Source organism: Selaginella moellendorffii, unplaced genomic scaffold (assembly GCF_000143415.4).
Source record: "Selaginella moellendorffii unplaced genomic scaffold, v1.0 SELMOscaffold_76, whole genome shotgun sequence".
In the NCBI taxonomy this organism is placed as follows: Eukaryota; Viridiplantae; Streptophyta; class Lycopodiopsida; order Selaginellales; family Selaginellaceae; genus Selaginella; species Selaginella moellendorffii.
Genome location: NW_003314337.1, coordinates 417806 through 441136, shown reverse-complemented (window position 1 = coordinate 441136; position 23331 = coordinate 417806). Strand labels below are relative to the sequence as shown.

Below are 23331 nucleotides of genomic sequence, written 5' to 3'. Positions count from 1 at the left end.
TAAATTTTATCCCTTGATTACATACGTTACATTTGGCATGTAACACACCTTATCTCTCCCCTATTAAGCCAACTAAAAAAGGAGAATTGCTTAATAAAAGAGTCTTTAATGGCTATTTTATCCCTATTTATCTCTTAAAATTTAAAGGATCCACAATGACAATATATCCAAATCTCATAACCATTTATATTACACTCACTCCCGCCCCCCCCAAAGATGTTAATGTTTTCATTGACTATTGATTAATAACCCATACTAAGCCAATTTATTAAATCTACCAATCCTTTCATTATATAAATTAGTTATTACATGTGAGCTAATTAGTTATTCACCTATACTACAGTTCTAGCATTGAATTTACTAATCCTTCCATTATGTAAATTAGTTATTCCATGAGGCAATTAGTCAGTCATCCCTATTATAGTCCTAGTATTGAATTTATCAATATTTTCATTATGTAAATTAGCTATTCTATATGAGATAATTAATCATCCACCTGTACTATAGTCCAATGGTGGATATTTTCGTCTATAAATGCCCTACAAGACAAAACTCATAGATGCTTAACATATTTTTAATTTTTAGAGGTAGGAATATATCTTGTTCAAGGGTATATTATATTTTAAGTAGCCATTAATTAATGAGAATTGAATTTGTGCTATTTTCTTTGATACTACATGTAATTGAAAAAGGGGCAATTGCTTGATAAAAGAGCTTTTAATGGTTATTTTATCCCCATTTAACCCCCAAGGTTCTAAGGATTCATGGTGACAATATATCTAAATCTCATCTCATAATCACAACATCTTGTAGCATTTGTGGAGATAAACTCCCATATAAAATAGGAGAGTCATTATAAATATGGAGGAGGTGTTAAATGAAAACTAAAGGCACCACTAGCAATAAATAATCATTCAAATCAATTTCTATAAAATAAAAAAATATTTAGAATATAAATGCTGAGGTTATTTAAATAACCTCAGCCCCTTGGGCAGCCAAAGTGCCCTAATAAGTCATTAGTAGAATTTTCAAAACTATCATAAAGCTTTTAGATCCATAACTCAACTCTTTAATCCTCATGAACATCATTTGGAAAAGGCAAATCCAACTCTAGGATATTAAATATTGAGCATAACAATATTATAAAATCTTTATTTAGAAAATCCATTAATATTGAAATAATAAACTCCTTTAGAACAAAAGAAGAGGGAGATAAAGCATCAATATTAACTATTGAACATTTAGGGTGATGAACAACCTTGAAGTTGTAAATTTGAAGCTTGAAGACTTACTAAGTAATATGGCCATTAAATTATTTTGCTTAAAAGATTAAGTGATTGCAATATGGCCTCTGATAGCATCCAAGAACTATATAAATACATATAAAACTTCTCAAAACTCTAAATTGCTGTAAGCAACCAAAAAAAATGACTTGGAAGATAATCTTCAAATATAAAAATCCCATGAACAAAAGTGCATTTTATTTTTCAATAAGTTAACAATCTTGAGATATTTGGGATTAAGTGTCTTTGAGTTTAAATAGTACTAAATTATGCATTGGCCAGAAATGCTATTTTACATTAATAAGCCCCCAAAACTAACATCAAAAATAAAAAGTGAGAGGAATGGAAAAACTATAAAAAATATAAGATAGAAGGGGAAGCATTAAAGTCACACTTCCTTGAAATCTGGAAGAGTCAATGAAAGCTCAGAGAGTAACTCACTATAAGCCATTCTTGGTATTGATAATTAACATATATGGCTTTTGCATTTATATGAGTGGTTATAATTGGATTGATAATAAGTGTTTAAAAGTGTTATATGGATTTGGTTCTTGATTATGTCATAGTTATCATCTAAATCTTTCTTATTCATGTAGCTTTTCTAATTCTTTTGATTTTCCTCTTCTTTTCATTAATTTTTATAGTAGAATAATATAATTTTTCTTTATAATAGTCTCTTTTTCCTTATTAACAACTAAAAATAATGATTTGAGAAATTAAAGTGAAAGGGCCAATGAATAATATATTTTTCAAACAATTAAATTTTTTGGGATATTTGGGGTTAAACATTCTTAAATTTAAATAATATTAAGTTGGTTGGTTTTCCAAATTTAAAAGTTTTATATTTAATATTAAAGAGGTTTCAAATTTGACTCTATTAGTTGGTTGAAAGAATCAAATCAAGAGTAGGGCTCTTGAAAGAGTTAGGGTTCTCAACTTGTATTTATGAATGTGTGAACTTGTAAAGAAAAATGATGGATTATAAGAAACTATAGAAAACAACTTGAAAAATATTTCATTAAGGTTCATATATAAGAGAAAGAACTCGTGAATAAGGATTTTGGGATATTTGATATTAAACATTGAATAATACTAGATTAGATGATCTTTTAGGAAGTTTAAGTTTAGCAGCTAGGAAAATTTGGGATGATGTATACAATCAATTTTATCACTTTATAATGATTGCCATTTATCATGTAGATGATGCTTGATATTTATGCAAATTTCCCATTTATCTTCACAGGATAGCATTGCAATGATATAATGGTTTGAGTATAGTTATCTATACATATTAGAGCGTTTTTCTGAATATCTTCAAAGTGCATATTGGAAATGCTAATGATTGTGATGATGCCTTTTAACAATTTCATAGTCTCCATCAAAAGTCATTTGAGTATATTACATAGGTTTAGTATTTGCTTCCAGACAAAGCCTCTTACTTCATATAGAGCAAACAAATTACATTAAGAGCACAACATTACAAGATATCATCTCTCCCACTTATATGCGTGGGATGAAATAGATTTAGTTATGTATGTGATCAAATAAACTTTTTGAGTTTATCCTTTGTATGGATTGGTTGTAGCGTAATCATATTAAATATTGAGTCTTCGGAATTGTATCCCTAAAAACTAAAGTTCAAGGTATTGCTGTATATATAAGTCACAAACTTTCCTTATCATTTAGATTAGAAGAGAATAGGCTAAATAAAAGTAAAAATAAAACCAACAAATAAAAGAATATATGGAAAGACTAGTTTTTATATATTTAAAATCACCAATGAATATTATCCATCAGATTATGAAAAAAACAGTATCATACAATTTTAAAGGAGTGTTTCTATTTTAAAAGTTCAAATATTTCTTCAAGTTCTTCAACTTTCTTACCAATACCTTTTGATGGAAAATACTGTAAATCATGTATTTAAATATATATTAGATATATATGATATACATTCAAGTTCAAGTTCATGTAAAAGTACTTCCAAGACCTTAAAATGATATTTTAAAATAGTAATAAAATATAGTTTTGTAACAAGATATTAAGAACATATGACAAAATAATGGAAAACGAGCTAATTAAGAATCTAGTAAAAATTCATAGTCTTATTTTATACATCCCACATGAGTATTTGTGCTAAGTTAACTATTGAATAGACATGGTTTATATGAACCCACCCAACAATATTTGAAAGTTGGATTTGTAGATCATATTCTTTATTATATAGTTATTTATTCATTAGATCCACTTATAAACTATTATCAACCATAACAAAAATTCTTTTAGATGAAAATTGGAGGTGTCAAATAATTTAGCCATATTTCTTGCAGTTAGTTTGGATTTTTTGAGCCAGCTCCATGTATGATTTAAAGTCAAATATTTTCATCTCTAAAGCCTTATCCCCTTGTCTAACGTGAACACTCAACATTGGCCTTGGTAGCCATGGCTTCGGAGTTGTCCAAATTTTCTCTCGAAGGCTTGCCTGCTGAGTGCCAAAGTCTTTACTGTAGCGCGAAATTTGAAAAAGCCCGCGAAGGATTTGGCGCTTAAATTCCTCCCTGGGTCGAGCGAGGGAAAGGGCTTTGCTCTTCTTGGGCTAGATCTAGATAGAGAGGACGATGGTGGCGACGCTCAAGCCAGCGCGATTCTATGGCGACGCATTGCCGCGGCCTCACATCTACTATGGTACGTATCTCAACACGGAGCGCGTAGATCCTCCTCCGCCGGTAAACGAGGCCCTACTCCAGTGGGCCAAGGACGCGCACTGGTCCATGGGCGGCCTCTCTTCCAAGCGCACGAGAATGCAGGGCAAGATCGAGGGCCGGATTAGCAAGCTTCGATCTGAGGAGGACGAGGGGGCCAAATCGCCGGCGCCCAGCTCCAGCAACGAGAAGAAAAAGAGGAAGGGAGTAGTCGATGATGGTGGTCGAGAAGAAGAAGTTCCTTTGCCAAGTCCCGCCAATGATGCTCGAGGAAGTGGTCGAAAGTCGAGAAGGAAGCTCAGGAAGAAGAGTCAAGTCGCTGCCGCCGACGAGGCTGGTGTCCCGGATCCTCCGAGCTCTAGCCCCGAGAACGAGAGTGGCGAAGGCGATCTTCGTGCAAATACTTCTTCCAGCAGTCCAAAGAATGGTGAGAGCTCGTCGCCACCACCCAGACGGAGTTCTCGGATTAGCTCCCGCCGCAACACTACGTAATGTTCACAAGCACGCTCAATTCTCTAGTTTTCAAAGATGAAATGGACAATCTACCAGTGTAGTCGATTGTTCTAACATTCCAGATCTTTCCTCTGTAGTCGAAGTGAGATTAAGATCATCGTCGAGATCATCGCGTTCTCCTGTGAGAAGAATGGAGTTAGACCGAGAACGATAAACTCATACTCTACCTCGAGTTTATAGAGTTCCAGGAACGTCCTGTAAGCTTTGAAGCTCCGCGATCAGCTTGTGTAGTATTTCCTTTTGGCGGGGAGCTTCTCGCAGCAAAGCTATTCCTTCTCGTATCTTCGTCACGGCAGCAGTGGCTTCGTTCCCCTGTTCCTGTTTGGCTGTGCCAGTTTGTCTAAGAAGCTTGTCTTGCGAGGCTCTCTGTGACTCGCACTCTTCTCTGAGGAGCTCGAGATCGCCGTCACTCATGCTCAGCGTTGTTCTGTTCGTGGCTTTCTCGAGGAACAAGCGGACTGCTGCCATGAAGCCGTCCTCCATGACCGTGTCCCCGGAGGAGTCGAATGATAGAGCAGCGTCGGCTGGAAGAAACCTCCAGAGATCGTTGCATGAGGTTGTCGCAGCAAACTCGCTGAATGATGTGAGGCCGGCGTGAACCAGAGCCCAGTGTTTCTCCGCCAGAGCCAGATGATAAAGCTTCCAGATGGCCTGGATTTGAGAGTCCGGCTCCTCTTCCTGGAAGGTAAAGTCGGCCAAGCTTGTCAAAAGCTCTGGGAGATGAATCTTCAACTCCGGTCTGTCTTCGAGCTGCTCGTGATGCGATGATAGCTTGTTGTTTAACGTAATCACAGCCTTCTCAATATCCGCATCACTGAACACCGCCTTCAACCTCGCCAAACCGAGTACTGCTTTGCTCAAGAGTGGACTTCCAACCGCTGCTTTGTCTATGATGCTGAGTAACAGTTTTGAGATTTTGTTTGAAACGTCACGTTGGAAAGTATGGCTGAGAAAGCTTGTGTTAGTACGCCATCAGAAAAAGTAAGAGCTTTTTACCTCTCAGACGACAAGTCGAGCAGGATTGAAAGAGCCTCCTCTTTTGTGGGGAAAGAATTGGAAGAAATGACGTCCAAAGCAGCACGCACTTGTTCCAGCGCAATATTTTTCGGAATAGCGAAACCTCGTCGTAGAAGGAGTGAAGCAATCACTGCGGAGGACTTCGCTGTGAAGACATCTCTCTTGAAAACTGAAGACGTCAGCCTGGCTCGTACCGAACCCGGCGCAAACTTTGCCAACCGGCAAATGAGTCTGGCGAAGTCTTGAAGAATTTCGGAATGCATGTCTCCGTAGCTTGAAGACGACAAATACCGATATAGTGAGAGTAGAGCCTCCAGGTGAGCCTGACAGAGCTTCTCGTTTCCGACTTTAAAAATAAAGCTCCAAAGATCTAGCAGCAACTCTCGGCAAATCGAAAACCTGTGAATTGCGTTCCCGAAAATGAAGCGTTCCACCTCCTCCCATACCTCCACTTTTGAAGCAGCAGCTAATACAAATGCTTCCAAAGCTTGCAAGACCGACAGATAAAGCAGTTGCATTCCTGGCTTGGCGTCGATCGATACCAGGGCCCTCTGCTGGAGTAGCATTGCATGAAGAGGCATTTCTGACAGCCTTTCCAGCAACCAGTCGAGCTTTCTTGAGAGTTGAAATAGAACGTCCGCTTGAAATTCCCTGGATAGTTGCAACAGTTGGATAAAAACAACAACCTGTGCCGCCGACGAGTATCTCTGGCAACTAGCAGCTTCGCCAAGGACATTCACCACCATGTCTTCCAGCTGAACGTCTCCGTTCGTGAGATACTCGATAAGCTCTCTTTTTGAGTGAACCTGGATTTTCTCGGAGCTGAGAAGCGTGTGAAGAAAAGCGAGCGATGGCGGAGCAACTTGCACAGAGATATCATTCGATATGGTCTCCAGAAACTGGCCATTTTCCAGAACCAGGAGTAACGCTGAGATGTTTATGGAGAACCCCACAATCGCTTTCTGCACCAACACTGCTTCCGAGAGATAAGCACGAGAAATACGAAGAGCATGGACGACGTAAAACTTCACCATAACGAGGTGCTGACTTTTCAGGTTGCCAGAGGTGTCGTCAAGTAGAGACTGCGTAGGCCTGAGAGCCAGTGTGAGCCATTCTGATGCCAGCGACAAAAGTGTGGATATAATGTTGGAAATACTAACGCTTCTGGCTGCAACATCGTGAAACGCTTCCATTTCGAGAAGTCGTGCTGCAACCCTCCATGATACGCTCACCAAGCCGGGGGCTGCCGCTTTCGCCCCAATCTCAACCAAAGCTTGCAGCACGCAAGCATAAATCTCGTGCATGCCACTGCTGAAGCGAGCGGTCGTAAGCTTCTTCAGCACAGTATCTGTCATCAGCTTCAGAGACGTAGAGTGTGCCAATTGAATCTCCTTTGAAGCATCTCGGAACGCCTAGGTGATAAAAAGAAAGGAACTCAAAACCCGAGAGCATGAAAAACATTACCTCGGATAAAGACGCCGCTTTGACGAAGCGCAAGTAGTTTTCTAAGAGCGCCTTAAACGTGATATCGGGTTCGCACAATAGAAGATCGGACTGGGAGAAAAGAGCCGAGATCAACCTTAGAAGCGGCAACTGCGCCTGCAAGGAAAAAGTAAAATAGAATAAGCGAGACGAGACGTCCAAGCTAGGTAGAAATCTAGTCTCACCGTTTCGGCACATGAATCATCAGCAAACCATGCGCAAGCCTGACAAGAAAAATAGGAACAAGAAGAAAAATGAACTGGGATGCTTACCTCACTGGCGATTTCACCATACTTCACGAGCAGTGCTCCATTGTTCTCATTTGCAGAAATCTGTGACGAAGCAGTAGCAAGGATTTCTAGACGATACTCGAGTTCTTGACTTCGAGACATCTTCCAAGATTTCTGGAGAATATTGAAAAGAATTAGACTGCAAACTAAGCGAATAAATAACTTACAAAAAGAGCGATGGCGACGGATCGAGCATAATCGGAAGAAATGCCGCTTGTTTCAAGCAGCTTGAACAGCGCAATCCGCTCCTCCACGATCTGTGGCGCCAGATCAAAACGCGAGCTGGAAGAAATGTGGATCATACCTCGGATCGCTCCAGCGCCTCGAGCAGATCCATCACAAAACCCTCGCTCCTCCTTGGAGAAATTCAAATGAAAGATACGTTTTAGGGTTTTAGTTTTAGGGTTTATGGGTTTGTGATGGATCCTCAGTCGCTGCTCTTCTCTGGAGTGCGAATCGACAAGAGGCGATTCTCAGCCGACATCGCCCGATTCGAGGTAAGCTTCTTCCAGTCCTTCTGTAGGGGCGGTAAATAAATCACAATGTTCCACAGAAGAAGAGAAAATCCGACTTCTCAAACGCAAATGGAGGTTAGTTTCTATAATATGAAAGTACATGTTGTTTACTTCTTTTCTTTAGAGAATGCTGGAGAGGATCTAGAGCTAAAGGTGATACATTCATCCATTTCGCTAACACTCTCACTCATATCTCACTCATAGAGAATTGCTACAGGACATTCCGTCGCTGAAGAAAAAACTTAAGATTCGTGCTGCCGGTGATAATGTTCCTCAGCCTCTCAGGAGTTTCCAGCAGCTTAGCTCGGAGTATCCTTCAATCCAGACTGTTAGAATTTGGATTTCTTATGAATTGTAGATACGACTGTGAGCCAAATTTGATAAAAAACTTGGTGGAAGCCGGCTACAAGGAGCCAACACCAGTGCAAAGGCAAGTTATTCCGGTTCTCCTTCAGGTACGAAAACAAATCTGATTATTTCTATCCTGTTTACAAGGTTTTCTCTTTTTAGGAACGCGAATGTTTTGTCTGTGCTCCCACTGGTTCTGGCAAATCTTTGGCATTCATTCTGCCGATCTTAATGAAACTGAAGGTACCAGGTTCTTACTTGATACTAGATGAAGTGCTAAATCTTGTTCACTTTGTAGAAGTCGAGCCCAGATGGTATCAGAGCAGTGATCCTGTGTCCTACACGTGAGTTGGCGGCACAGCTTATCACGGAATGTAGGAGGCTAGCAAATGGCAGTAAGATCCGTGCGAGATTGCTGACAAAAAGGCTTTTTAAGAACCCGGATTTTGCTAGCCTTCGCTGTGATATTCTAGTATCAACGCCTCTACGCCTGGATAAGCTTGTCAAGTCGGAAAAAATCGATTTAAAACGGTATGCGTTTCTCTTTTAGTTTAAATGGTGTTTACTTGTTTCCCCCAGTGTCGAGTATTTTATCCTGGATGAATCCGACAAGCTTTTTGAGCTTGGATTTATGCAGCAAATCGATTCTATCGTGAGCGCCTGCACCCGGACAAACATTGTGAGAGCATTATTCAGTGCAACACTGCCTGAGACAGTGGAGGAACTTGCAAGAACCATTATGCACGATGCCATTCGTATCGTGATCGGAGATAGGTGACATTTGGAAAACCACCTAGTTTACTTCAAATGTCAGGGGGTTTAACAGTAAGCGATGCAGGAATTCAGCTTCTGAGACAGTCCAGCAGAAGCTCATGTATGCTGGTAACGAGGAAGGCAAATTGTTAGCCTTGAAACAATTCTTCAAGGAGGTAATTTCTGTGACGAAGTTCTCCCTTTTGCTCTTTTATACATCCCTGTTTACATAGGGGCTTTCACCACCGATCATACTCTTCGTGCAATGCAAGGAACGGGCAAAACAGCTTCATAAAGCTTTGTTGTCAGAGAAGCTTAGAGTGGACAGTATTCATGCGGATCGCACGCAAACACAGGTTTAGTTATTGTCTTCTTCTCTTCTTTCTTTTGGAAGTAACGTTTTTTTTTTTAGCGTGAGATTGCTGTTCTTAACTTTCGAACTGGCAAGACATGGATTCTCATAGCAACAGATCTAATGGCACGAGGAATGGATTTCAAGGGCGTGAACTGGGTCATAAACTACGATGTTCCCCAGGATACAACAGTGTACATTCATCGCATAGGTAACTATAAAACCAAAAGTTTCCACTTTTCAAGTTCACTTCATAAAACCAGCTTTTGTATTGCAGGACGCAGTGGTCGAGCTGGCCGGCCAGGAAATGCTTTGACACTGTATGCCGAGGAAGACGTTCCATTGCTGCGGTCTATCGCCAACGTCATGAAAGCTTCTGGCTGTGATGTGCCCGAGTGGATGCTTTCCTTGCCCAAGATTCGCAAAAGGAACCAGAAGCGTATCCGGCGACAACCAGTGGGAGCTAGCGCGTGAAGACTCGTAAGTTCTCCAGTCGTTTAAGCTTCTGCAGAAAATAAATAACCAACGTTCCAGGAAAACATCGAGAGTTGCAGTTGGATCCCTTGTGGGGACCACGAAACTGGAATAACTAGCACCGTTTCTAGAAATCTGACGAGGAATTGATGAAAAGGAAAGCTTGCCTGGTGATCTCTTCACTGGAAGGAGGAAGCAAAAGGATCATGTCTTACGAAAGCGAGATCTCACTTGAGTTGATTGGCAGGAAAAAGAGTTTCTTTGCGAAAAGAGATATATACCAGTATGAATTGTAGCTGCTTGGGAAGAGGGCGACTGCAATAGATCCAACAAGTTGTACAGAATTAGGGACTGCTTTGGTTTCTGCAAACCAAGAGACAAGTTAGATGCAAGAACTAGTTTCAACAAAAACAAACCTGCGTTAAAAGATCGAATTTGTCCAGAGCCAGAGCAAGGGCATCGTGAGAAATGGAGAGAACTGCCTGCAAAGACATCCCAGTGTCACACAGTATCACACAGTCACTTTCTGTGTCAGTAGAATAGACAAACCTCATTTATACTAAAAGGTAGAAGGCAAAGAACCTTATGTTGTGACAAACTGTGAAGACACTTAGCCAGGACTCCATACGTCAGAACGGTAGCCAAAGAGGGTCGACCAGCTGTCAATCTTTGCTTTGTGTTTCTAAAACCAAAATCTAGGGTTCTAGTAGGAACGATGCGTGCCTTGGATCTATGCAGCTAGCATGGCAGTCCCTGACGAATCCAGCCTCGCCGGCTGCGTCGCCCTCATCAAATCCTGCCGGAATCTTGCCGACGCCGAGCGAGCGCACGCCCGGATCCTCGCCAGCCCATTCCTGAGCAGCGATCGCCGCTTCCTCTCCAATCTCCTCATCGAGATGTTTGGGAAATGCGGCGCCACGGCCCAGGCCAGGCGCGTCTTCCGCGGCATTTGCTCCAAGAACACCTTCTCTTGGGCGATGATGCTCTCGGCACACGCCCAAAATGGCGAGGTCTCGGCGGCGAGGCAGATCTTTGAGGCAATGCCGTGGTGGAATCTGGTGTCGTGGACTGCCATGCTTACTGCCTATACCCAATTCGGGCATCTAGACCGAGCTAAGAAGCTCTTTGATTCGATGAGCGAGCGTGATGTTGTCGCTTACACAGCAATGATCTGCGCTTTTCTTGCGGATGAGAGAATTGCCGATGCAGAGCAACTCTACGAAGCAATGCCAGAGAGGAATCTGGTAGTTTGGACTGCAATGATAACAGCATATGCCCGGCTTGGGTATCTTTTCAAGGCGGAAAAGGTATTCAACCAAATGCCCGAGCGGGACGTTATCGCTTGGAATGCCATGGTCGCTGCGTATGCACGGGAGAGATCGCTCGGTCGGGCGTTAGAAATCTTCCAAACCATGCCTGAGAGAGATTCCGTGTCATGGAACGCGCTCTTATCAGCATATGCCGTTCAAGGGCATCTAGAAGCCGCTAAGAAAACGTTCGATGATATGCCAGAGAGGGACATTGTCTCGTGGAGCTGTATGCTCTCGGCTTATACCTTGAATGGGCATATTGAGAAAGCCAGCGAGCTTTTTCACAGGTCTCCAGAGTGGAGCATCGTTTCGTGGGCTTGTATGCTCGACGCTTTCTCGCAAAAGGGTCTCCTGGAAGACGCGAAGGCGGTGTTTGATGTTATGCCCGAGTGGAATCTCGTGGCTTTTAACACGTTGTTGGACGCTTACGCTCAACATGGCGATCTTCAGCAAGCCAAGAACACGTTTGATTCTTTCCCGGAGAGAGATGATATCTCCTGGACTGCTTTGCTCAATGCTTATGCTCACCATGGCCATCTATGGAAAGCCAAGGATTTGTTAGAAGTGATACCACAAAAGTACGAAGCTCCGCCGTGGAACGCGATTTTAGCTTCGTTGGCTCGAAATGGTCACTTCGATGCGGCGCTGGAGCATCTTCACGAGATGGAACTCGAAGGAATTCCAGCCGACGAAGCGTCCTTCGCTTGCATCATTCTCGGTTGCAGCCACAAGGGAGATCTCCACGATGGCTGGTCAAAAGTCCGGTCCCTCATCCTCGATCATAGTGTCCGGCTCACCAAGCAGCTATACTGCTCCATCACTGACCTGTTGAGCAGGGCTGGATACTTGCGAGAAGCCGAGGAGATTTTGTCTGGTATGCCTTTCACCCCGGACGTTGTCGACTGGAGATGTCTTCTTGGTGCGTGTAAACGCCAAGAAGATACTCAAAGTGGAGCACAGGCTGCAATGCAAGCTCTTGTGGCGAGTCCCGAAGATCCATCTTCTTGCGTACTGCTGGCCAACGTTGTCTCTGTATAGAATTGCTCGAGCGCTTTTACTGTTTCGTGAACTTTTCCACGAGATGCTTAGGCTTTGCAGGAGAGTAGCGTGCCTAAAATAAAAGGCAGCGTGAAAACAACTAGATAGAAGACCTATTCCTTGGATAAACGTTCTTTCAGCATCACTAGCTTGACCGTGCTCCTCCAATAGAACTCCCTGATAAATATTATTATTATTATGCCAGCATAAGATCGATGTATTTGGTGTAAGAAAAATACACCTCAATAGGGACTTACAAACCTTGACCAAGTATCATCCAGACGACTTTTTATCAAAGCATCATAAATGGTCATGCATCCATCGGACAATTCCACACAGACTACGTTTTTCCAAGCAGGAGATCAACCTGTGAAAAAAATCTCATGAGTTCAAATATTATATCAAGCATTCAGTCTTCAACTGAAGCACATTGCCTTGAACATCATTCTGCCTTTAAAATTAACCATGCGGGATGTTATCACTTGGAATGCCATGGTTAAAAAAAAATTAAAAACACACAATTACTATGATTTCATGATAAGAAATAGTATTCCATTGACAAACACTACATTGGGAGCTAAACACAAAATATTTAAGCCACCCTATCATTACTACTTTCTTATGCTATCATATTGTCCATCTGTAGGTAGTATATTGGCATCATGAAATTTAAAAGGATATTAATTGTAGATAGTATATTGGTGATCATGAAATTTGATAGAGACACTGTTAATGTGATTGATTGTCATATTGATGTCTAATATACTTTTCTCATCACCAATGTTCTTGTAATATATATAATCATAGGATAAGATTTAGACTATAGATATTTGAAACTTTGGGGGATATATAAAGATAAAATACGCACTAAAGGTTGTTTTACCAAACAATTACCTTTTTTCTAAAAGAGAAATAAATTATTTTGTATAAGTATCACACAAGTTTGATTCTTATTTATTAGTTTTAAGTAAAGTATATTCCCACCCCTAAAATTGAAATCATACACATTGAGCATATATGGATAAAGGGATCTACTGTGGGACTACGAACTGTTAATAAATGGTTAATGAAGACATTAACATCTCTAAAGAGAGGGTGAGTATAGCGGACAAACAATAATCATTTAATTCCTTTTACTAGGTTATTACTTCTTAAGTAAATTAGACAAGAAATTCTTCTTTTCAAGATTGGAGGGAGCTATAACAATATTTAACTCTGTCTATAGTGGCTTTATACACTTTAGCAAACTTATCTCTAGTTTGTTACATTGTCATGTCTCAACTAACACTTTAGCCTCTCATGCCACTTCTTTAGTGCTAATATGCCACTGCTAAATGCCCCCTATCTTGTTTCTAGGGTCCAAACACCCTCATTCTTTACTATTGGGTTAGAATCTTCACAATCACTATATTTGCCCAATGAGGAAATTGTGGTAGGGAAAATTGGATTGAGTAGAAGGTTATATTGAAGTCATAATGCCATGCCTCCACCTTCTTCCCATGCCAATAAAGAGTTTTTTTATGGCTTTTGCACATCATTTAGGTTGCTGGCTGAAGAACCTTCTTTATAGCCACTATCAATGTAAATATGTGCTAGCGCCACCTCAATTTGTGAGGATGCTTTAATGAAGAGTGCTTAGGTAATTAAAAGGTGGTGAATATACAATGATGAGGTGTTGTGCTACTCTAAGAAATCATAGTCTATCAAGTGCCTCACCTGAGAGTAACAAATGCAATACCAATTTACCAGCCAGTGATGCCAAATTCACCTAGAGAGCATCTTAATGTCACTCTTGATATGAAGGCCAAGTGCCTATCCCACAAGCCAATATGAAGGATGGAAACAAATCTTTACAATTTATATGGTGACAATAGATGCCTTTGTGGGGCATGTCTTGAGAGTTACAACTTTTAAGGCCTAGCCCCCCTTCTTCACTTGGGCATTAAGAGCCTGTTGCACTATTATGATGACCAAAAGATATTTCCCACTTGTTTTTTCACAATTTTTGCTCCTAATTAGGAGCAAAACAAGAGACATGGTTGTAAATGCCCTCTTTTTCTATACAAATGGTGGTTTGCAACTAGTGGGGGCATGTGATAATGCTCAACATGCTCTTAGAGCAACTTTGAGGTCTTTACCACTAACTTTAACCTCCAAATATATCACTAACATATGCCAAAGTGGTAGTGTGTCTAGAAGGCTTGTTCTTCCACAAAGCCAATTTACTCATCCAAACTTTTATAAGCCACTTCTCCATCTAATAAGAAGTAGAGAGTATCTTACCTCTATTGCAAGAGTTACCTAATTTAGGCATCTCTTTAATCTAGGATGTTGCTTTTTTATAGAGTAAGTTTGTTTATTTAAACTTTAGTTGGTTACTTAAAGGCCACTAGAGGCTTTTGTCTTGGGAGAAATGGCCATTGTGTTCATTGTTGTAACATGTGTAATTATGTTTAATCATATATTTTCTAGGCATTTACAATAATAGTAGATTCTGACCAATTTTTTCAAACTGTAGCAAGCTCCAATAGTTAGATTTTTAATTCTTTACTTTTTAGCCTTTTTAGGAGCTTTGGTATATACTATTATAGTGTGAGTATTTGTGCCACTATTATAGAGTATGATTCATTGAAGATTTTCTCATAGGATATTGGCTTATTTGTAGCCAAGTATAGGAGTTTGTAAAACTTTTTTGATGTTAAAGGGAGTTTGGAGGATATGATTCAACTATTTAAGTGAAGCATCTAGAACATGACTATAGAAGGCTATATGAGTAAAGTATACTACCATCATTGTCATATTATTGATATATGGTTGTAATTTGTTACCATAAGCTTTTCAAAATGATTTGACTTGAAACAACATATTGCTTCATCATTAAGTTGTAAGTAAATTGAAATGTTCAGAAGTAGTATGAACACAAATCCCTGAACCCCAAAGTGGAGCCCATGCCATATGGTAGTGGTCAAAGCAAGAATCTAATGAATGTAACACATTTGGACTAAAAGTTTTAACTTGAAAAGTTGAAAGCGGGAGTGGAACTCTCAACAAAGTGCTTAAAGAACAAGTATAAAGCGATCAATGAATGAATCTCTAAAAAAGGACACAAAAAAGACTGATATATAGCAAATGTTATGACATGGAAGTGTCAAGACCAAGTCTGAGAAAGAGTTTGAGATTGCTCCCGAGATGGAATTTAAGATGGATCTAAGATAGAGTCTAAGATGGACTTTGAGATGGATCTGAAATAGAGTTCAAGATGGATTTGAGATGGAGTTCAAGGTGGAAGACCGAGTCCAAAATCGAGTATGAGTTTAAATCCAAGTTTGAGTTTGAGTCTGAGTCCAAGATTAAGTCCAAATACTAATGCAGGTTGTGGGGTGAAAACCCAAAGTGATCATCCCTTGGGGGTGGGGGCAAAGGGCTATGGGGGGTTCAAAAAGTATAGTAAGGAGAGTGTGGGGGTTAGACTCTAGTGGAATCAATTTAGCCAAAAAAGGCTAGTGTAACTTAAGAAAGCTTACGTAATAAGTGATGATATAATCATTGAAAAGTCTAAGGGTAGAATAAACACAGATAGATAAGTGGGGTAACTTTGTAAAGTGTTCAAGAGTGTAAGCCACAAATTTTTCCTTTCCAATTTGCCAGCTTACCTCGTCTATCCGACCAACTCTGCCTTGGCTTGTGCTAAGTTCCCTCGCCAAGGTTCCCGCCTATGGTACCAGCTCCTACTTGGTCCTACTTGGTTTCAGCTACTTACTACATGAGCAACGGAGTGTTAGCCATCCATCTACGGATTCCCAAATCTCTCCCAATCCCCCTCCCCGGGTTAGACTGGACTTAAGGTTTGGCTACACTCCCCGCAGGCATAAACAGCCAAGCACACCAAGCCTCCAGATTCCTAACACCCCTTGGTACCACAAGACTTGATCATGGGACCCTCTAAATCCCAAGTCTTGGGTGCAACACTTGCTTCGGGACGTCGGGGCGAAACACCGTGGCCTAACGGCCCGGTATGGGTACCTCTACCCCCCCACTTCCATCCCGAAGGGAAGGCCCAAGCCCCTAGGAAGGGCGAAGACCAATGAGCCACAAGGTACTCAAGTGGGGCACCATTCCACCTGAGCCGGGAGCACCGCAGTCGGTTTCCCTTTCGGGAGTGGGAGCTGCTCTTGAGCACTTCCCTGGGTGGCCCCTCCGGCACCACTCAGGCCCATGCTCACTCCCACCCAAGGCCCCTCGGCCCCAGTCTCAACCTCAAGTCAGTTTGGAAGCACCACTGGAGAGTTCATTCAAGACTGGTTCCTGGACCTCACTATCCCTACTATACTTTTGGAACCCCCTGCAGCCCCCCCCCCCCCTGGGAGCTTTGGGCTTTCACCCTTTGACCCGTATTAGTATTTGGACTTAGTCTCTGGCTCGATCTCGGACCCAATTTCAGATCTGATTTCGGATTCGGTCTCGGACTCGATCTCGGACTCGATCTCGGACCCGATCTCGAACCCGACCTTGGACTCGACCTCAGACTCGGTCTCGGACCCGATTTCGGATCTCGGACTCCGTCTCGAACTCGGTCTCGAACTCGGACTCGAACTCGGACTCGAACTCGGTCCCCGAGTCGGTCTCGGACTCGATTCCGGACTCTATCTCGAACTCGGCCCTAGAGTCGGTCTTGGACTCGATCCTCGACTTGGTCCCATCCGATGAACTCTTTGTCATTTCGGTCAAGCTTTTGGGGATCCTTTAGCCTACAACATCTCAGGGAGTCGGTTCCTTACAAAGAGCTAGCTTTAGCTCTTTCAAGAGATTGAATGGTTGATACTCCCAATTCAAGTGTGGGTGGCACTATTTACTTGGATACTTAGCATTCCCCAAAATCCCAAATTATGGAAAGAAAGAGGAATAATCCTTTTGTGTAATGACTAAAAATACAGTTATATGGTGAGGAAGTCTTAAAAGTTAATGGGACTTAATGGTCAAGCCTTCAAGCCTTGACCCAATGGCAATATTGGTGAGTACAGTTGTGGATAGAGCGGGATTTGGTGAATATCAAAGAAGGGATATTAAAGAAGGGTGTTCCTCATGTCTTTAGCATCCTAAAGATGTTAAGGTATAGTCTTACGATGACCACTTATGAATGGATGGCCGATTATGGTAGGAGTGGTCTTTAACTACCAATAAGATAAAAGTAAATGGACATGGCTTCAATATAATAAGTTAATATGTTAGTGGTATCTTTGGGGTGTTTGTCATGGGATCAAACACATAAAGCACTTGGACCAAGTGGCATAGATGTTATTCATGGGGCTAGCATATTCCCAAGTTGAGAATAATACTTATGGAGGTTGTTAATGAGACTCTTCCAAGTGGTTAAAGGTATGGTTAAATGACTAAAGTAGAATGGAAAACTTAATCACTTATAAGTAGATGAAAAGCTCAAGAATAAACTACTTTTGTAACATTGTTATATGTTTTTGGGCATAGTACCCCTCACTAGGTTATATTAGTTCATACATCTCTCTCTCTATTATATTTCTTACTTCAAAAGTGAATATAAGAGAAAATGTCCTTGATTTGTAGATCTAGATACTCTACATATACCATGTAAACAAAGAGGGAAAATCATCATATATATAGTGCATTATCAACTGCTTTAAAGTTTGTCATGTTGTGTCATTGGTAAAAAAAAAAAAGAAAGCAACAAAACAAAAGGAAGAATAGTTTAGCTTAGGTTATGAAACTATTGATGGGCTATATTGATAAACTAAGCTTTAATCTATATTATGCTAGTACTTCTATTTTTGAGAGGCATACATTATAGGTAAGAAATTTTGAGTTATGATTATGCTTAGTACTAATGTCTTAATATATTGTATGGATATTGGCATTGGCTTATGTGAAGTTACTTAGTTTAAACTATATTGAAATGCTCATGAATAGGACTATAGCCAACTTACATTCAAGTGTGATATCAAGATAAAGAAGGTAGTAGTTAACAAAAATCATACCTCTTTTATATATGGTGTCACTTATCAATATGTCTACACACAACTATTAGAGTTAAACATTTTAAATAAGAAAAAAATTACTGAAGTTAAATTTAAAAATCCACTCATCTTAGAAAAGAAATATTCCCATAAGACTTAATGGCATTGCTCTTGCTGATAAGAATTTTTATATCACTAGCCTTACATTGGCTTGTAAAAATAGGAGTATTAAAATTAAATACCAAACAAAAAGGAATTTTCAAAAATAAATAAAATTTTTATTAACTATTAGACTTTGACATATTCTTGTAATTTTGAAGCAAATTCTAGTATAAGAACCAAGAACTAATATGGGATCAATTAAATAAAAAAGTTATTTCAACTTTAACTTTACAAAAATATGTAAGTAAAACTATCCAAAATTTATATACACCTTTCACCATCATTTTTTTATTGTCTATGCAATATGAAGGAACTTATGAAATTACATATTTTCTATATAGTTTAGATTAGAAAATTTTATTTAATTAGGTGCTTAAATGAAAAACTTTTACTCCAAACTTTATAAAGTGTTTATATCTTACTTGATGAGATTAAATTTAGATTAAGTATTGAGTAAATCCTAGGAATATTTTAATTCTAAAATATTTTATCACATTTAGGATTGCGAGAGTGAGAAAGGATTAATGCTAAAATGTCACAAGTGATGACTTGAGTTAATTTTTAACCCTTAATAAGATGTGGCTCATCTATTAATTTGATTTAACAATTCCATTGAAATAATTGCTTTATAAAAATTTTGTTGTTATTAGCTATGTTTTTTCAAAATGTGAATACTAACTGCCTAATTTTAAAGAACTTAGCTACCTTTTCAATTATATAACATGTATTTCACCAAAGTAAGCTTGAAAAATTAAAGTTCATTAAATATAATGACACAATTACTTACAATACAATGTTAAAATATAGTGATGTTAGTTGGTAGCACTAAAGCTTTTATAATTTTTAAATCTTTGGATAAAGTTAAAAGTAATTATATATCGTTAAAATTTATAAAATAACATCAAAAGTTAGAAACTAAAAAAAAAGAGTATTACATTTTTCTCTAAAAATGACTAATTATTGCTACTTGAAAGTAATCTATTACTTTAGTACAATTTCATATTATACATTCTTGAGATTTATATAGTATAACACTTTTGTTAAATAAAATTCTTAAATCTTTTCTCCTAAATAACTATTAACTTTTTTGTACTTAAAAAAAATAATAAGTTTTATATTTTTGTTTCATTGTAAAGCTTTTGGTTTTTTTATTAAAATTTTATTGCTACTACTCATGAATATGAGCCTATTAATCATCTTTTCTATTTGAATTTTAAAGAAAGTTAAATATGTACAGAATAAAGTGTTTTTACTTACCAAAAGTAATAAATTAACAATCTTAAAAATTCAATTCCCTCATAAGAACAAGCAATATACTCTAATTTGTTTTTTTTAAATTTGTCTTGATAAATTTTAAATAACCATTTGTCATATGGGTTATATAGACCTTGATTTTTCAAAGTGATTATACTTAGGAAGAAAAGGGATTAAATGATAAAATACAAGAAAAAACTTATTATTATATATCCAATTAGCTTCATATAATCTTCAATTGGAATCTTATAAATAGTTGTAATTGTACTTGCCAAGTGTTTAATATCTTTTGATGAGAGACTTAAACTTAAAAGAAAAACAATTATGAAAATTCAAGAACAACTAAATATTTAATGAATTAATGGTTTTTTACAATTACTTTCACTACCTCACAGATCTTATAGTCATTTATCTATACCCTTACATAGCTAATTATATATAATAGTCATTATAAGCTAGAGAAAAATGGCTGATGAAATCTTTCATCACCAAATATTGAATAACAATGCTTAAATATTTTATAAACTAAGGGAGCATTTATTTTATAAAGATTTATAATAAGCAATCAATCCATATTTTTACAATTCATTAAATTCACTTTGTAGTTTTTGTTAACACATTGGTTGAATATAAGACAAACAAAACACTAATTAAAATCCCCATTAACTTTGTTAAGCTATTTATTTTGTTTCATGGTTATTTTGTACTAGATTTTTAACTATAAGGCTAAAAATGGTTAGCCATATTCATTTAAACTCATTGCAATGCATCATCCAGAATCTTTTATAGTCTAATATATTATTTTGTGTGTCTTTGTTTTCTGACACTATTTAAATGATTATCCCTTTACTCCTTGAGAAATGTTTGCTATGATCAAGTTATAGCTATTAAATAGTGGAGCTTTGGAATTTTTGTTGTTATATCCTTAGCATAATAGTTTCATCCTAAGTTTTACAAAATTACTGAGTTTTGCATAATAGTGTGGTTTTCTGATTTAATCTATATCGCTCTTTTACAATAATAATATGATGCTATATGTTGATTGATTTGAAGTGTTAGACGCTTAAGCTAGGGATATGTAATCTGAACTTTAAGGGTGATTATTGTGCTTGACACACTCAATGGTTCAAGAACTTATTGCATTTGTTTAAATTGGGAGCTTCTGTATCACCCATAGTATACCAACATAAAGCATTTAACAACTTGCACGAAAGACTGATTACTAGTGAAGGTTGTAGTTTGACCAGCTTGTTTGGCACCATCAATTAAATCAAGTTGGCTTACCATCACATAAGCTCTCGAGAGTTGTTGCAAGCCTTCAACACAAGGAAAGAGTGTTATGAAGACTACTAAGGACGAGCTAAAAACACCATTGATGTATTAAAAACACTAATGATGTTTAATGGTCAATTATGGTTAGTAAATTAAATCTGGAATCTAGGAGAGATCGCTCGCTTGGGCGCAAGAACTCTTCCAAACAATGCCTGAGAGATTCAGTATCGATCATACGTTCAATGATATTCCAGAGAGAGAGGGGCATTGTCTCGTAGAGCTGCTCTGGGCTAATACCTTGAATGGGCATCTTGAGAGAGCTAGCGAGCTGTTTCACAAGTCCCCAGAGCGGAGCCTCGTTTCTGGGGCCTCCCCGGAGCAGACCCTTGTATCGCAAAAGGGCCTCCTGGAAGACGCAAAGTCGGTGTTTGACGCTATGCCCGAGTGGAATCTCGTGGCTACTGCTGGCCAACGTTATCTCTGTATAGATCAGCTCGAGCGCTTTTACTGTCTCGTGTACTTGTCCACGAGATACTTAGCCTTTGCAGGAGCGAAGTAGCGTGCCTACCATGTTGCGAGTTAATTAGAGTGAGAAAACTAGATAGAAGAGCTCTTACTTGGATAAACATTCGTTCAGCATCGCTTGCCTGACCTTGCTCCTTCAATAGAACTCCCTGATAGGCATTTGGTGTAAAAGAACTACACATGAAAAACTTAGGAACTCGCAAACCTTGGCCAAGTATCCTCTAAAGTCATCCGGACGGCCTTTTATCAAAGCATCATAAACGGTTAATGCATCCGTGGGACGATTCCATGCAGAGTATGCTTTTCCAAGCAGGAGATCAATCTGTGAAACAATCTGGTGAGGCCAAAAATTACGTCAAGCGCACTTGCCTGCACGGGATCCAATGATGAGGAGGAGGTTCCGTCTTCCGCGGGACTAGAAGTTCTGTCTTCAACATTATCTGCCTTTAAGAGTTGGACACCAGGTGCCGTTTTTGTTGTCTCCTTTGCTCTAAGAAGCTCGTCCACTGCCTAAAATGTTTCAGTAAGAAACGTCAGACACAGCAAATATCGTTCGTTACCTCTCCAGGTTTATTGGCATCTATTAAAGCTTCAGTGAGTCCCAGCAATAGTTCCATGGAGGTCGAACCAGAAGCCTGAAGACAAAAACCGTTTACAGAAAATGTTTAAAAGCGACATGAATTACTTTGATCGCCTGGCGATATGCATTGGAACTTCCCTCAAAATCATTCAACGAACTTTTCACCTCTGCTAAGAGCCTTAGCGCTTCCACATTGCTTGGAGACATCTGCATTTCAAACAAGTCAAGCTAGTCATATCCATGCCGACAATGCATACCCGAATAAGCTTCTCTAGATTGGTTTGAGCTTTAGCGTATTCACCAAGCTCGGCATAAGAAACAGCAGCCCCCTGCCAAACAGAGATCGATCAATGGGAACTTCAAAGCTTGTTCGAAACCGTATACCTCAAGCGCAGACAAATCATCTGGAGAATTTTTCAAAGCTTCCTCGAACTTTTGAAGTTCTGCCTGTTTAAATACGCGTCACAAGTGTTTAGGAGCAAAAACAGTAATGCTTTACCTTGAATTTCTCCTCCTCTTGGGGCCTAAGCCTCTTGCTGGCAACCACACCGTTGTCTAGATTTGTACTACAGGAAACGAAGTGAGTGCTAGTGTTAAAAAAAAACTCGTGCGGCCGTAGAACAAACCTTGCTGTCGGAAGAAAGTCGCCGATTGCAAATGATACAATGAGTCCCAAGACAGCGAGCCCAGCACCAGCCTATAAAAAATCCTGAACACCTCATGGCTCGTAAAAAACAAAAGCACTGACCAAAAAATACCTTGAGAAGCAGGTTGTTCTTGTTTTCTTCTTTTGGGGGACTGGAATAGTCGAGAGGACCAAACTTTCTCTCCTTCTGGATTCGTAGCTGCTCTTCGCCAGAACTGGAAAACATAAACTAGTACCACTTGTAGCTCACTCCATGTACCTTTTGATTGCTTTAAGACGCTCCTCAAAGTCAGTATTGTCATCTTTCTCGAAAGCTTGTTCGCCTGGTGGAAATTCTGGAGGAAAAACGAAGAAACTAAGAGAGCACAAACTCCAGCGTCTAAGAAACTTACGAGCACTCTTGCTTTCCAAAGGCTTGGTCCTATGGATCAAAGGAAAATAAACACTCTTTCACGAAAGAACACACATCCTTACACTGGCTTTGGTCTCGCCCGCTCCTTCCTATCGCTCTTCTGCGACCGCATTCACGCAATGTATCAAAAGAATTTCCATGCTTGCATGCTCACCTTGGAATCAAAACCGCGCGCTCCATCGCGGCAAACAACGCAGCAGCGTCTCAGCGCGCTCCTCCGGGCGCCAAAATCGCTGCTCACAATGCACACCTGGAACGGGAAACCTAATTTTCAGCTCAATGGAGGCGACACCATACCCGAGAAGAGGAGACCATAGCCCGCATTCTAGCAACAATATTTTTCTAACCGCGTGGCGCTGTAACTTCGTGACGCGTGGCCTTTCGTGTAACTAGGTTTGCCTTCTCTGGCTATGGCG

The 23331-nt window shown here is 39.5% G+C and overlaps 4 protein-coding genes across 7 annotated transcripts; 2 read left to right on the top strand and 2 right to left on the bottom strand.

Moving 5' to 3' along the window:
• Nucleotides 1-4395: 4395 nt before the first annotated feature.
• Nucleotides 4396-7652, bottom strand: LOC9642030. Of its 3 annotated transcripts, none has more exons than XM_002986738.2 (8): nt 7592-7652; nt 7455-7544; nt 7270-7401; nt 7183-7221; nt 6980-7114; nt 5495-6927; nt 4666-5444; nt 4396-4617 (listed from the first exon to the last, which is right to left on the bottom strand). In XM_002986738.2, exons 1-7 carry the CDS (start codon nt 7622-7624, stop codon nt 4673-4675), a joined length of 2634 nt encoding a protein of 877 aa, XP_002986784.2. In that variant the 5' UTR covers nt 7625-7652; the 3' UTR covers nt 4396-4617; nt 4666-4672. The 3 variants fall into 3 exon arrangements, with proteins under 3 accessions (XP_002986784.2, XP_024516389.1, XP_024516388.1); XM_024660621.1 differs by having other exon boundaries at nt 4396-5444; nt 5495-6270; nt 6322-6927; XM_024660620.1 differs by having other exon boundaries at nt 4396-5444.
• A 32-nt stretch (nt 7653-7684) lies between these two features.
• On the top strand, nt 7685-9863 carry LOC9641524 (DEAD-box ATP-dependent RNA helicase 57). Its single transcript, XM_002986791.2, has 13 exons — nt 7685-7784; nt 7841-7877; nt 7927-7955; nt 8020-8111; nt 8161-8257; nt 8313-8393; nt 8449-8681; nt 8730-8924; nt 8989-9079; nt 9137-9259; nt 9316-9466; nt 9533-9735; nt 9790-9863. The coding sequence occupies exons 1-12, from the start codon at nt 7707-7709 to the stop codon at nt 9727-9729; spliced, it is 1404 nt and encodes a 467-aa protein (XP_002986837.2). The 5' UTR covers nt 7685-7706; the 3' UTR covers nt 9730-9735; nt 9790-9863.
• Nucleotides 9864-10862: 999 nt separating this feature from the next.
• On the top strand, nt 10863-12077 carry LOC112341108 (pentatricopeptide repeat-containing protein At4g02750-like). Its single transcript, XM_024660616.1, has one exon. It carries the CDS (start codon nt 10863-10865, stop codon nt 12075-12077), a length of 1215 nt encoding a protein of 404 aa, XP_024516384.1.
• Nucleotides 12078-20858: 8781 nt separating this feature from the next.
• Nucleotides 20859-23328, bottom strand: LOC9642029. 2 transcript variants are annotated; one of them, XM_024660622.1, is made up of 16 exons: nt 23213-23328; nt 23070-23165; nt 22978-23015; nt 22896-22924; nt 22763-22838; nt 22616-22718; nt 22484-22554; nt 22357-22423; nt 22242-22304; nt 22115-22186; nt 21963-22064; nt 21838-21912; nt 21647-21787; nt 21483-21599; nt 21370-21426; nt 20859-21316 (listed from the first exon to the last, which is right to left on the bottom strand). In XM_024660622.1, exons 1-16 carry the CDS (start codon nt 23237-23239, stop codon nt 21257-21259), a joined length of 1194 nt encoding a protein of 397 aa, XP_024516390.1. In that variant the 5' UTR covers nt 23240-23328; the 3' UTR covers nt 20859-21256. The 2 variants fall into 2 exon arrangements, with proteins under 2 accessions (XP_024516390.1, XP_024516391.1); XM_024660623.1 differs by having other exon boundaries at nt 22978-23012.
• Between the last annotated feature and the right edge of the window lie 3 nt (nt 23329-23331).

Coding starts and splice junctions, on each gene's coding strand:
- LOC9642030 (XM_024660620.1), bottom strand. CDS start 7,624: ATGGATCTGCTCGAGGCGCTGGAGCGATCCGAG. Junction 7,545..7,591: donor AGGCGCTGGAGCGATCCGAG/GTATGATCCACA, acceptor CTGGCGCCACAG/ATCGTGGAGGAGCGGATTGC. Junction 6,928..6,979: donor AAGCGGCGTCTTTATCCGAG/GTAATGTTTTTC, acceptor TTTATCACCTAG/GCGTTCCGAGATGCTTCAAA.
- LOC9641524 (XM_002986791.2), top strand. CDS start 7,707: ATGGATCCTCAGTCGCTGCTCTTCTCTGGAGTGCGAATCGACAAGAGG. Junction 8,394..8,448: donor CGATCTTAATGAAACTGAAG/GTACCAGGTTCT, acceptor TTCACTTTGTAG/AAGTCGAGCCCAGATGGTAT. Junction 9,080..9,136: donor TGAAACAATTCTTCAAGGAG/GTAATTTCTGTG, acceptor CTGTTTACATAG/GGGCTTTCACCACCGATCAT.
- LOC112341108 (XM_024660616.1), top strand. CDS start 10,863: ATGAGCGAGCGTGATGTTGTCGCTTACACAGCAATGATCTGCGCTTTT.
- LOC9642029 (XM_024660622.1), bottom strand. CDS start 23,239: ATGCGGGCTATGGTCTCCTCTTCTCGG. Junction 22,555..22,615: donor AGAACAACCTGCTTCTCAAG/GTATTTTTTGGT, acceptor GATTTTTTATAG/GCTGGTGCTGGGCTCGCTGT. Junction 22,305..22,356: donor AAGAGGAGGAGAAATTCAAG/GTAAAGCATTAC, acceptor GTATTTAAACAG/GCAGAACTTCAAAAGTTCGA.